We start from the raw sequence: 13,743 nt of genomic DNA on the forward strand, positions 1-13,743 counted from the left end.
CATCAAAGAATGTATCCTCAGGACACCTAGCAGTGCCTTTTACTGTTTCTGTCATTTCCCCAGAGATCAATTCATTCTCCTCAAAGTGTTTTCTGGGTGAATTTAGACTTAGCACAAGAGTGCTATCTTCCCTGTGTATGGTCACCAAAGCATTCGTTCTTCCTTTACACACAAATTTATCAGTCCTGAGCACCTAAATGTCCCAAACCCCAGCAATGAAGCAGAACACCTGGCTGACAGCACCCCAGCAGCAGAAGAGGCTAGAGCTTGGGGTACCAGCAGTGAGTGGTATGCTTGGTTAGAGTCAGAAGAAGCTGACCCCAGCAGCACCTCCAGCAAAGGCCCTTGTGAGTCTCACCCCAGAACAAGTCCTGGTGTTAGTCCTGGGTGCTTCCTGCACAGCATGGCCTGTGGCGTGCGTGTACACCCAAGTTAACTGCCTGTGACTGCTCTGTCGGCTCCTACCTATCCCTATGCCACGTGTGTGTGGGAAAGCGCACTGGGCCTGGAGCTGGCTCCCGAGCCTCTGTTTTCCTCCTCATCACTCTGTAGACCCTCCTCACTATTTCTGTTCCTGTTCTGTTGCCGTTCCAACTCTTCTTGGACCCTTTCTGTGCTGCCTGAAAGGTACCTGCCTCCCTTTTCCTGTGTGGCACTTTCCCCTCGCCCAAGTTTCTAGAGTTTGAGACCAGGGGCCAGCTCTGTGTCTCTACCTTCAAATCATGACATACCCGTATGAGCTTCTGTAGTCAGCTGCACTTGAGTAGGAGCCAGAGGGATAGAGCATGCACTGTTCACAGGGACTCCATGGTACCAGCACCCCCACCTCCAGTGATGCTTCCATTCAAGAGGAGACTCCAGTTCTTAGGTTCATCACAGCCATTTCTGGGCACTAGAGGCTTGGTTCTAAGCAAGGACTTGCCACCCTTCTCAACAAGGCCCCTGAGGACATGGCCGCTCAAGACCATCATCTTACTGGACACGCACTTTCTCTCCTTTCCTCCTTTGGGGAGTTCTCTGTGGGTTTTGAACTAGCTGCTTTCAAGGGACCTGCTTGTTAGGAGGGAGGGTCCACAGCTCCAGGCAGCCCTGACTGTGCGCTTCCCCATCCCAGGCTGAGACTGCTGCCAACCGGATCTGCAAGGTGCTGGCTGTGAACCAAGAGAATGAACACCTGATGGAAGATTACGAGCGTCTGGCCAGTGATGTGAGTGTGCGCTCCAGGTCCCACCAGAGTGAATACAGGCAGGGAGGGCTGGGGAGTAATTATTGCTCTTCCAGAGGATATGAGTTCAGTTCCTGGCCTTTGGAGGCCAGCGGCACATAGACATACATGCAAGCAAAATACCCATACACATCAAATAAAAAATGAAGGTTTAGAGTTTGCGGGGGAGGGGGCTGGGGTATACAGGAAGACAAAAGGAATAAATGTAGTTTTATGTAGCCCAGTCTGGCCTTGAACTTCTGATCCTCCTGTCCCCAACCCCTCATGTACTGGAACAACAAACATTATTTTGCTGTGAAAGCAGAGTAGCAGTGAGACCTAGAAAATACGGAGTGCGGGACTTTTGGTTTGGCAGTCACCATGTTTGAGTCCAGAGCTTGGGTTCCTATCGAGATGTTCAGTTTCTGTTTCCAAAGAGCATGTCTATACTTAGAAACGTGATTCCTAGACATGAGGACTTCAGGGTTACTGTCGTCGTGTATGCTAGGCAAGCACTCATACTCCAAGCACATCCTCGTCTCAGGCTTTAAGATTGCAAGGACTGGGAAAACTTGAAGGATGTTCAGCAGTCAACAGTCCAAAGTGGCTAGCTACACCCAGTTGAGGATTTGATACTGGTGGGGCTAGGGCTAGGATGTGGTTGGCTGCTGGGGCTGTTGTTTAACTCGCACAAGAAGGCCCTGGCTCCAATTGGGGCTGATAGAACAAAAGACCCCCCCAAAAAAAACCAAAAAAACAAAAAAAAACAGTGCCACTATCATTCCCAAGACAAGGCGGAAGTCACGTTCTTGGGTACCATTCACCAGCCCAATGCCTCTGTTCTTGGCTTTGTCTTTACCACTAAGAAGCCACTTTGTGCTTATCTGTGCTGGTAATAACTGACTTCTCTGTTCTGGATTATTTTTGATGATGGCCCAGTCTGTTGGCTTGTTGGTATTCTTCCTCATCCTGTCAAAAATCAGAGTAGGTCATAAGAATATGTTTGGTTTGCTTTTTGTTCTTTCAGTTTTCTATTTTTCAGTGCCAGGCCTTGTGTATGCACTGGCCACCTAACTGAGGCAAGCACACTGTAGGCCCTTACTATTGTGTCAGCTACCATCCCTAAAGAGGCCAGCAGTCACAAGTCCTATGACAGTGTATGAAAGGGGGTCTTCTGGGAAGGGACAGTAGATTGGAACCACCCACTTCAATCTGGGCAAAGAAGACTGGGAGCAGAGGCATGAACAGGAAGTAGGGTCAGCCCAGTGCTCCAGGAGCATCACATTCCCAGAGCTCTGTGCTGTAGGGTCTCAGCAGAAGTAGTAAGTCAGCCCTGAGGACCCCGTAAGCTGAGGGGAGGCTGTATCAGCACTCTGAGCACCTCTTCAATGGCCACCATGTCTTCCTACGGGCCCACAGCTTCTGGAGTGGATCCGGCGCACCATCCCCTGGCTGGAGGACCGTGTACCCCAGAAGACCATCCAGGAGATGCAGCAGAAGCTGGAGGACTTCCGAGACTATCGGCGTGTTCACAAGCCCCCCAAGGTGCAGGAGAAGTGCCAGCTGGAGATCAACTTCAACACACTGCAGACCAAACTCCGTCTCAGCAACCGGCCTGCCTTCATGCCCTCTGAGGGCAGGATGGTCTCAGTGAGTTTACCCCCTTCCCCGTAGGCCCAGGACATCACAATGCTTGGCTGGCATCATCTTAAATCAGCCTTTAGGGCAGGGATGGTGAGGGGGTGCTTCACGTTCTCCACTGTTTCTCCTTAGTTTTACACACAGAATTCTCTGCATTACTACTCCTAGCCACACCACAGTTTGTGTGGACCATTTGAATCTGGACACCACAATCAACAAGTGTCTTGAGATGATGCTTTCATAAAAGGAGAGACAGCAAGACACGTTTTGTAGTCTTCTCAGCAGCATCCCTTGATTTGTGAGAATCATTCAGTTAGACCAGAAGAATCAATGTTTATGTTTCTAGAGAGATGGTCAGTAGTTAGGCATTTGCAGAGTGTTTGAGTTCAGTTCCAACATCCATGAGGCAGCTCACAGCCACCTATAATTCCTGTCCCTAGAAATTCAAAGCCATCTTCTGGCTTCTGTGAGTATCTACATATATGTCTGTCTGCCTGCCCCCCCCCCCCCGACACACACACACACAGAGCCTTAGTACATGCTGATCCACGTAGACAGAACTGAGGGTAAGGTTCAGGTAGGCCTCCCCACCAGCACCTTGTGAGAGCCCTACTCTCTGTCTCCTGCCCCACAGGACATCAATAATGGCTGGCAGCACCTGGAGCAGGCTGAAAAAGGCTATGAAGAATGGCTGCTGAATGAGATCCGCAGGCTGGAACGACTTGACCACCTGGCAGAGAAGTTCCGGCAAAAGGCCTCCATCCATGAGGCCTGGACTGATGGTATGTGTCCCATGTTCCCTTGATCTGTTCTTCACTCTCAGGTGTGCATGCACACCTAGTCCCTGCCATGTGGGGTCTGCCAGGTTCCTCTCCTGGCTGCAGAAATGCTGCTTTGGGTTTATGGTTAAGCAGGTTTGGGTTATGGTTTTAAGCAGAAAGGCATTCCGTTATGCCTCTTTGCTCTGGCCTAAGATGCCTTATAGGTGATCCCATTCCTGGATTATCCAGAACACAGCCAAGACTCTTCCCTGTGCCTGTGCACTTGTCCTGTCTCTTCTGAGAACAGTTCCCAGCCCACCACCTTGGCCCAAATGCGTAAGTCTTATCTCTCCAGCCGCCTTCTGGCTCTACAGGCAGATCTGAAGCTGGCGCTCCCTGACTCTGTCACCACCCTGTCCCAAAGCCTGCTTCCCAGCAGCCCTGCAGCTGCCTGGCTTCTGGCTCAGGATGTAGAATTCCATCACGCCCTTGGCCTCTGGTCGAGACCCACTTCATCACTGAGATTCCAGATGCCCAGGAGACCTAAAGGCCTCAGAAAATGAATGTTGAGAAGAAAAGGCATACCGCACCACACTCACAGGCAGCTGTCACTCAGTGTAGCCCTGGGTTCAATCTTTTTTTTTTTTAAATATTTTTTATGGTTTATTTAACTTTATTTTATGTGCATTGGTGTGAAGGTGTCAGATCTCCCGGAACCAGATTTTCAGACAGTTGTGAACTGCCCTGTGGGTGCTGGGAATTGAACCCAGGTCCTCTGGAAGAGCAGTCAGTGCTCTTAACCGCTGAGCCATCTCTCCAGCCCCCTGGGTTCGATCTTGATGCTAAAACATGAAAACCCCTCCAGAAGAAACCTCTCTTTCCCTGCCCCCACTCCCCACCACTGCTGCTCTTCTGATTTGCATTTCCTTGGCTGCTCTGTGTGGTTTTTCCATCTGTCCCATCAAGGCTTCACAGGGAGCCTCCTCACCGGTGTAGGCATATAGCCCCAACTGTAGCCAGACACTGAGACCCCTCCCTGGAGACACTGGGCAACTGCATAGCCCACATAAACGGCATTCATCCTGCTCCTGCTCTCACATGAACTAAGCCCTGCTGTTATCCAAAGCAGCCCAACTTTCCCTTCTCTGCCAAGGAGAGAGTATAGGATACAGAAGACTTGGTAAGCTAGGTCAGTGCCTCCCGCCTCACATGTGGTGCCCCTTCAAGGAGGTGTGATGGCACCTTCCTTGGCTATGTATGATGCCACATTGAAGGAACCAGAGGCCCTCATTTAGTTAATTTATTCACTCATTCAACATGCAGACATGTCCAACCAGATGTGGACATCTTGTAATCTCTGTACTTGGGAAACTGAGCCAGAAGGTCAAGGTCACCCTGGACTATATAGAGGGCTCCAGAGTAGTCTAGACTACAGTGTTAGATCCTGTCTTGAGAATTCAAACAAAATACCCCACATATGCTTGTGGATATGAGCCACTTAGCTGTGCTTGGCCCTGTGCACTGTTGTTTCCCAAGTGGGTAAGCCCTGCCCCAAGAAGACTCAGGCATATACACTTATACTTCTCTTGTGAGGGCCCTAAATATGTGAGGAATGCCATAACACCTGTGCCCCACACATAGCTAAGGTATTTTCTGCTGTCATTTTCTGAGATGCCTTGCCAGCTCATTTTCTAGATTATCCCATGCTTCTCACCAAATGAGCTGATATATCCAGCTCAGGATTGCCAGAGGCGTGGGCAGCTAGTTTCATGAGGCTGTGGACATGGTGACTCCTGAGAGCTTCTCTGGGAATACTTGGGAGTAGGCTTGCACTGGAGGAATTTAGGAATGAGCCCTAGCTGCAGATAGGCCCAATCTCTGTTGACATCTTTACACACCCACCCATCCCTCCCACTAGCCCTGAATCCCCAGGCAGATGTGCCCACTCTTCTGAGCTCAGCCTGTATTCTGAATCATTGTAAAACCCCGAGGACAGCTGCTCTATAACCCCTCTCCACTGCTGGGTCCTAGTTACAGCAGCCTGCCCTGGGGGAGGGGGCTCAGTAGTGGCAGGGCTCACGCGGATGCTTTCCAGGGGGACGTGACCGCCTGGGAATAAAACCAAACACAAATGAGTCTCACGTACATCTCATGGTTGCCCTGCAAGACACACTTGCCAGTTCCCTGCTGAAACAGCTGAGGCCTGAGTTTTCCTCAGCTGCTATTTCTGGTTCCCACCCTTGGGAGAAAGCAGTTTGAAGAAGGGAATTGCAAGCTTGCCTTGTGGTTAAGCCCTCCTGCCTGGGGCAGGGGTGGCAGGCCTGTGGAGTCAGTTTTCCAGGCCCACCTCTTGCCTGATGGTGCCAGCCCTGGCCTGGGGCGCCTGGCAGTTGCTAGGCAGATGAGCCTGGGTGTGGCTGAGACGGGTGGCACTGACTCTGCTTTCTATTCTTAACCATCACCTAACTAAAATTCAGGATGGCTCAAGGCCACATAGGTGCTGTTGCTGGCACTGTTTTACACACGAAAGATTGACCAAGGCTTCCAACTGTTTGTCGGGTACTCTGGGAGCAGATCTGGGGTGGGCTCAGAGGCTCTTGGAAGCAGGGCTCCTTGAGGAAGAAGTGGAGTCCTGACTGCCGTCCTGGCTGGCTCTTCCCCCAGCCCTCTATACTTTCTTAACTTACTAGCATGGCTCCTTGGGCTTTTGCTCTGGGCATGTAATTAGCCTGGCTCCAGGACTAATAACAGTGTTTCTCCCTTCAAAGGGTCTGAACAGCCCCACCCACTGTGCCGAGAAAGCGGGTGTGGCGACAAGATTGGGATAGGACCACCACCCAGGAGAGCAGCCTCCAAAGAGCTGGCACAGGCACAGCTCCTAGGCCCAGATTCTTCCTATCCCTTTCCTGATCCCGCTGGGCCTGGCTGCAAGCCCAAGGGCTTCTCCCAGTCTCCATCCTCCACAAATGGGTGTCTGTAACTTTTTTTTCATTTATTTATTGTGTATACAATATTCTGTCTGTGTGTATGTCTGCACACCAGAAAAAGGCACCAGACCTCATTACAGATGGTTGTGAGCCACCATGTGGTTGCCGGGAATTGAACTCAGTACCTTTGGAAGAGCAGGCAATGCTCTTAACCTCTGAGCCGTCTCTCCAGCCCCTGTCTGTAACTTTTCAACTGTCCTACCCTCTGTGTCTCCCACCAGTAAGAGATGCTGTTCAGAGCACGGGAGTTACACTGATACGTCTGTCTCAGACCCATGTACACCAGAAATCCCCTGAGCCTGTACAGAACTTCATGGAACATAGCTGGGCTTAGAGATCCCTGAGGGGCAAGGAAGAAGGTTCCAAGAGTTTCTAAGCTCCATTCTCTAGAATAATAGATTGGTTCCATATTGCTGCACCTCCTGTCTTGGATAGCTCTGTGGCTGACGGGCTGTTGTTCAGGTGCCCCTCTGCCACATCTGCAGGGAAGGAGGCCATGCTGAAGCACCGGGACTATGAGACAGCCACCTTGTCAGATATCAAAGCTCTGATCCGCAAGCACGAGGCCTTCGAGAGTGACCTTGCTGCACACCAGGACCGCGTGGAGCAGATTGCTGCAATTGCCCAGGAACTCAAGTATGTGTGCACCTATGGCATCGTCAGCAGAGTTCTGTCCTCAGTTCTCAACCCCTGCCTCCTCACATATGTCAGGAGGGCCTTACATTTCAACACCAATAAAAAGAGTAAGGGACCTAGATTCTCCAGCAGAGCGATGGACTCTGGTTGCTTGTCCCTCTCCCCTCCCTGCCTCATGGTGTAGCTCTCCATGCCCCTCCTCCACGTGAGGAGCACTCTACAGTAAGCCTGTTGTTCTGCCTGCCCAGTTTTTCCTGCTCAGAATACACTCACTGTAAGGGTTTCCAAATGGCTACTGCCCCTCCCTCTCCCACCCCAGTCAGATAAATTTGTGCATACAGTACACTTCATCTCAGGAGCCAGTGAATGGGGCCCTTATTCCACAATTGCAGTGGGCCCAGGGAGCGGGAGCCTAGCCCATTACTTCATGGAAAATCCACAGGTCCTGGAGGAGCTCCTAAAATAGCCGTCTGCTCCAAAATAAGCTCCTTGCTGGAGCTGCTCTTTCCACAGACACCCCCACCCACTAGTCACCCCAGACTTGTACAAACTGCAGGGACTTCCCACCTGTGCCATTGAGGCCATAGGAGCAGGGCTGGTTTCTCATTCCTACTACTGTGGGATACAGGGTGCTCATTTGCATACCAGAGGCAGAACTATGGTACTTGGGACCTATAACTTTGTTTGGTACCATGGTGTTACCCTACTTGTCCAAACTAAGGAAAGCAGTGGAGGCACTTTCCTATGAGTGACAATTGGGGTGCCCCAAAATAGACTTGGAGGGCCGGGTTAGCCTGTTCTTCAGATACTAGGTCCCAGCAACAGAAACAGTATTTTAGACATGGCTCTAGAGGAAGTGTCATCCCATACCAGGGAGGAGGGAGGGGGGGCGGGGGGGGGCGAGCGCGCGCAAGCGCGCATCATGCAGGTAGCACAAAGACCTGAGTCTGCTGTGTCATTTCCTGTGTATCCATGCCTGACGAAGCTTAACTTGTACATGAACCACAGCAAGAGATCAGCAACAGTAATAGAATAGTACAGCTGGGGTTTTGGTTGTTTTTTTTTCTGGGGGGGGGTTAGTTTTTCTAGACAGGGTTTCACTGGGTAGCTCGAACTGTCCTGGAACTCGCTCTGTAGACCAGGTTGGCCTTGAAAGATCCATCTGCCTCTGCCTCCTGAAATTTGTAATGAGCATTTATAAATAGAATCTTTCAAGGCAACTCAGATATCCCTGTTCTTTTATGCAGAAACTAATACTATAGGAAGTCAAACGGGGTAAATTGGGTGGCTCTGCCATTATTGATTTGCCTCTTTGTTTTGAAACAAAGTCTCTAGTTCAAAAAGACCTGAAATTCTGTAGCCTAACTGGCTTTAAACTCACAGTGATCTACTGCTTTCAAGTCTTGGTGCAAAGATTACAGTTTTGAGCTACCACTGCTGTGTCTGATAGATGTTTTTGAAATTGAAAGAGCAGCCTGGAGTCAGGAGAACGGCTCCAAGCCTGGAAACCTGAGTTAGATCCTGAGAGCCATAAGGTCAAAGAGAGACAACTCCTACAAATTGCCCTCTGGCCTCCACATGCACTAAATAAACAGTGGGTGGATGGATGGATGGATGGGGAGAGAAACTTTTTGAAAGAAAAAAGGACTGGAGACAAGATCAGTGCTTAAGAGAGATGGCTCAAAGGTTCTGAGTTCAATTTCCAGCAACCACATAGTGGCTTACAGCTATCTATAATAAGATAGTAAGATCTGGTGCCCTCTTCTGACCTGCCTCCTTGAGCACACATGGTCAGATTGCTCCGTTTGTGAAGTATTTGTCAAACAAGCATGAGGACACATTTGTATCCCAGAGCACATACAAAAATCTGCATGATGAGACAAGAGGATCCCATGAGCTCTGGGTTCAGTGAGAGACCTTGTCTCAAAAACTAAGCTGAAGAGAGCCAGTGCTACATTAGCCTCACAGCCTTAGTTTAATCCCCTGAATCTACTAAAAGCTGGATGCTGTGTAACCCTGGCCTCCTGACTTCCCAGAAGCTCTCAGGCCAGCTAGCCTGAAGTATGCAGCCCAGGTGGGAGGGAAGCAACAAACGAGTCTAGAAGGTTGTCCTCTGACTTACACACACAAATAAAATAAGGCTGAACTGGGTGTGGTGGTACACACTTTTAATACCAGTACTCAGAATGTAGGGGAAGGAAGCCAGGCGGTGGTGCTGCATGCCTTTAATCCCAGCACTCAGGAGGCAGAAGCAGGCGGATCTCTGAGTTGAGGCCAGCCTGGTCTATGGAACGAGTTCCTGGACAGGCTCCAAAGCTACAGAGAAACTCTGTCTAGACCAGAACGGGGTGTTCTTCACTGCTGTCACCTGATACGTGGTGTAGTGTGTGTAGTCCTGCCTAGCTGCTAGGCTCATCCCACTCTGTGTGCTTCACAGTGAGCTGGACTACTATGACTCCCACAATGTCAATACACGGTGCCAGAAGATCTGTGACCAGTGGGATGCCCTGGGCTCCCTGACCCACAGTCGCAGGGAAGCCTTGGAGGTGAGGAGCCTGATGCCCTTTGGGGATGTTGGGTATCTCTAGACTTCTAGGCCCCCAGGTCAGCAGCTGACCTGCCTTCCCTTCCTTGTTCCATCCCTCTTTGCACACCGTAGAAAACAGAGAAACAGCTGGAGACCATCGATCAGCTGCACCTGGAGTATGCCAAGCGGGCTGCACCCTTCAACAACTGGATGGAGAGCGCCATGGAGGACCTGCAGGACATGTTTATTGTCCACACCATTGAGGAGATTGAGGTGCCCTACCCTGCCCTCTAGGGGACGCCCCTACCCCGAAGCTTCAGGAGGGCAGGCTGCACTCCTTACTCCCATCTGTCCTCCAGGGCCTGATCTCAGCCCATGACCAGTTCAAGTCCACCTTGCCAGATGCGGACAGGGAGCGTGAGGCCATACTGGCCATCCACAAGGAGGCTCAAAGGATCGCTGAGAGCAACCACATCAAACTGTCGGGCAGTAACCCCTACACCACTGTCACCCCCCAGATCATCAACTCCAAGTGGGAGAAGGTGGGCCAGGGCCCTCTGGGCATGCAAGGGCTGGCCTGGCCAGGTGCGGAAGCTACCACCTGACCTCAACTATTGCATATCCCCCACAGGTGCAGCAGCTGGTGCCAAAGCGGGACCATGCGCTCCTGGAAGAGCAGAGCAAACAGCAGTCCAATGAGCACCTGCGCCGACAGTTTGCCAGTCAGGCCAATGTGGTGGGGCCCTGGATCCAGACCAAGATGGAGGTGAGGCCACCCACCCACCCCCAGTGAGCCCAGGCAGGCTACCTGTCAACTGAGAGAGCCGGGTGTGGTCCCTGTGACCCAGGCTGCAGATTTCATGACTCTAGCAAACCTGATTTCAGCTCTTACTGGTCAACAGATGAAAAAGAAAGCCTGGCTTGCCTTCCACTTTGGTACTTTTGCTCACCACTCTGCTAGGCCTCTGTGAGGGCTGCAGTGTAGCTGTGAGGAATATGGTACCCAGGGAGCCTCCTGATAGGCATTGAAGGTTTGTGAGGCAGCCAGTAACAGTTCTGCCTGCCCTCTCCTCAGTGCACCCTCCTTGCATCTCAGCAGACCCTGACGGTCATGTTGGTGGCTCCAGGGTTGGTAATAGTTTCAGAATACAGTGATGGGGAGCCATGGGCATGGGGGCTCTGCCAGCAGCCAAGTCCTGATGCCAAATGCCTTGCCCTCCTTTTATATATACATATATTATTTTACTCATTTTTAAGGAGCAGAGGAGCTTTATGTATGGTGAAGTTGTGTGCACTCAAAAGGTGAATGCAGTCCACCTATCACAGTGCAGGGCCTCACAGATTAGCTGTATAATGCAGGCTTCCTGCCAGCACCACCATAGAGTGGTATGAAAGCAGCAGGGAGCAACAGGCCTTCCAGATGGGGCAGTAGCCAGGGCTGGTGTCACCTGGATCTCCTCCCTGCAGGAGATCGGGCGCATCTCCATCGAGATGAACGGAACTCTGGAAGACCAGCTTAATCACCTGAAGCAATACGAGCGCAGCATTGTGGACTACAAGCCCAACCTGGACCTGCTGGAGCAGCAGCACCAGCTCATCCAGGAGGCCCTCATCTTCGACAACAAGCACACCAACTACACCATGGAGGTGCGCCCACACCAGGGGCAGGAGGGCTGTCACATGCACTACACCTTTTAAAAACTGTGTAAAGGTTACTGAAAAGCTGGACAATGGCCTAAATCCTTGTCTTCTGAGCGGAAGCAGGAGTGGGAGTAATTCTAGCCAGCCTGGACCATATGTGGAGGGAGACCCTGTCTCAGAACACCAAAAGTTAGAGAGAGAGAGGGAGAGAGCGATCAATCTAGAATTACCTGAGTCAGATTGCCTTTTGTCTGGAAGGGTCATATTCCCACCTACCTGTACCTTACTTGAGCAAAAAGCCCTGGCCCTTGTTAGGCAGCCCCCTAGTGTAAGGAGCATTGTTGTGCCAGGAACCAACACATGGTGCCACAAGCCGCCATGGGATTCCACCCCTTCAGAGGATCCATTATTGAGCAGTGGCCAACATAGCTCTAAAGAGTTGTGTGTGATACAAGTATCTTGGCATTTGTGCTTCTGCCACATACATAGGTGTAGGTAAGGCTCATGATTGGCAGGGGCAGCCAGGAGATATCAGGACCCTTGCCCATAGATACGGTGTAGAGGCTCTTCTCCTCCAGCCCTAACTTGCTGAGAACAGCCACCCATCCTGTCACACCTTGTTCCTCCCTCAGCATATCCGCGTGGGCTGGGAGCAGCTGCTCACCACCATTGCCCGCACCATCAACGAAGTGGAGAACCAGATCCTCACCCGAGACGCCAAGGGCATCAGCCAGGAGCAGATGCAAGAGTTCCGGGCATCCTTCAACCACTTTGACAAGGTAGATTGTTCCCCCACCCCCCATGCAGGCACAGTGTGGCCTTTTTCCCATTGTTTTGTCCAGTCCTACCCTCTTCATCTCTGCATCCATCCATCCATTCCATCGACCACTGTCCACAGGGTGGGCAGGAACCCTGCCCTCCGGGCAGATAGGACTCTGGTCCCCCATGCAGTGTTTTTAAAATTCAGATCCTGATGACCTTTTGACCTAGTACCACAGTTGCTCAGCTTCTGTGGGTACCAGTGTGCAGCCTCCTATGCCCTGTCTCCTGCAAACACTCTGAGCCCTGGACTTGGTCCTCCATGATACCCACTCTAGCCCCACTGAGGCCATGGGAACCTCTAACTGCCTCGCCCATCCCTGGCTACCACCTTGTCTACATCACCTCTAACTGTGTGTTTCCCTTCCCCATGTGTCCTCCTCCCCTGCCCACTGCATGTGGCCTGGCCCTTCTCCCACTTCTGTGGCCTGGTCTCTGCACTGCCCCTGTACGCCTGCCTTCGATGGCCCCCGGCAGGACCATGGCGGGGCACTGGGGCCTGAGGAATTCAAGGCCTGCCTCATCAGCCTGGGCTACGACGTGGAGAATGACCGGCAGGTACGCACACCCTGGGGCCCCAGCAGACTGTGGCATTAACTGCTCTTCTTTCTCTCTCTCTCCTCTCCCCTCCCTCTCACCATTCCCCCGCCATCCCTGCTGTCTCCCTGGCTCTCATGTCTCTCTGGTCACTGTCCCCCTTACCTGGTCTCTCCGGGCCTCCTGCCTCCCTGCTCCCTCCACTGTGCTGTCTGTCCGCTGTGCACATGGGGCCTACTCTGGGCCTGGCCTCTGCTATGCCTGCGTCCTGGGAGCAGAAGCAGACAGGCAGCATGGACTCAGATGACTTCAGGGCTCTGCTTATCTCCACAGGATACAGCCTGGTATGCGGCCTCTGCCTCCCCTGCCTCTGCTCCTCCCCCAGCCCCTTCACCACCTCCTGAGCTTCCATATCTTCCTGGGTACACTCCTCCACTCTCTAGTGCAACATGGCCTTGCCTGCCTCCTCCTCTGCTCTGCTGCACTTGAGGGGTTGGGGGCCTTCCAGTGACCCCTAACCCGGCTCTTCCTACAAATATCCAGGGAACAGTCTTCTAACTCTCTCCCCTTCTCTTCTGTTTCTTGTTCTCCTTCCCCACCCTCCAGAGCTGGGACAGTGGACCCAAACCCCTGCTTCCCGAAACATGGGGGGAGGAGACCAAGGGGCAAACTCCCAAGGCCTGGTACTATCTAGCCAGGCTGTAGCCGACAGGCTGATGGCATGACCTTTCTATTCTTGAATTCTTCCAAAACTGAATTTGTAAGCAGCCTTACTAAGTCATGCATACCCTCCCTACCCCCTCTCCACAGGGTGATGCTGAGTTCAACCGTATCATGAGTGTGGTCGACCCCAACCATAGTGGCCTCGTGACCTTCCAAGCCTTCATTGACTTCATGTCCAGAGAGACCACAGACACAGACACAGCCGATCAAGTCATTGCCTCCTTCAAGGTCCTGGCAGGCGACAAGGTGAGCAGGGCCTACAGAAGC

General features: G+C 52.0%; 1 protein-coding gene and 1 long non-coding RNA gene across 7 annotated transcripts in view; one reads left to right on the top strand and one right to left on the bottom strand.

Annotated features, from left to right (window-relative positions):
* The window catches only part of Actn4 (actinin alpha 4), a 66,331-nt gene that overhangs the window by 51,335 nt on the left and 1,253 nt on the right, over positions 1–13,743 (top strand). For 2 of the 6 annotated variants that reach the window (XM_085694985.2, XM_048439683.3), the window contains exons 9-21: positions 1,115–1,207; positions 2,624–2,854; positions 3,480–3,627; positions 7,079–7,229; positions 9,667–9,775; positions 9,889–10,029; positions 10,116–10,298; positions 10,388–10,522; positions 11,224–11,403; positions 12,030–12,176; positions 12,694–12,774; positions 13,032–13,097; positions 13,564–13,722. In XM_085694985.2, the coding sequence (XP_085551111.1) occupies positions 1,115–1,207; positions 2,624–2,854; positions 3,480–3,627; positions 7,079–7,229; positions 9,667–9,775; positions 9,889–10,029; positions 10,116–10,298; positions 10,388–10,522; positions 11,224–11,403; positions 12,030–12,176; positions 12,694–12,774; positions 13,032–13,097; positions 13,564–13,722 (1,824 nt within the window). The remainder of the gene's footprint in view (positions 1–1,114; positions 1,208–2,623; positions 2,855–3,479; positions 3,628–7,078; positions 7,230–9,666; positions 9,776–9,888; positions 10,030–10,115; positions 10,299–10,387; positions 10,523–11,223; positions 11,404–12,029; positions 12,177–12,693; positions 12,775–13,031; positions 13,098–13,563; positions 13,723–13,743) is intronic. The other 4 variants (XM_048439673.3, XM_048439665.3, XM_048439659.3 and 1 more) reach the window with 2 other exon arrangements.
* On the bottom strand, positions 1,113–13,079 carry LOC146896037 (uncharacterized). Its single transcript, XR_015003596.2, has 2 exons — positions 12,919–13,079; positions 1,113–2,173 (listed from the first exon to the last, which is right to left on the bottom strand). It is a non-coding gene; the product is annotated as an uncharacterized LOC146896037 (long non-coding RNA).

This window comes from Myodes glareolus, chromosome 1 (genome assembly GCF_982192425.1).
Source record: "Myodes glareolus chromosome 1, mMyoGla1.1, whole genome shotgun sequence".
NCBI classification, from domain to species: Eukaryota; Metazoa; Chordata; class Mammalia; order Rodentia; family Cricetidae; genus Myodes; species Myodes glareolus.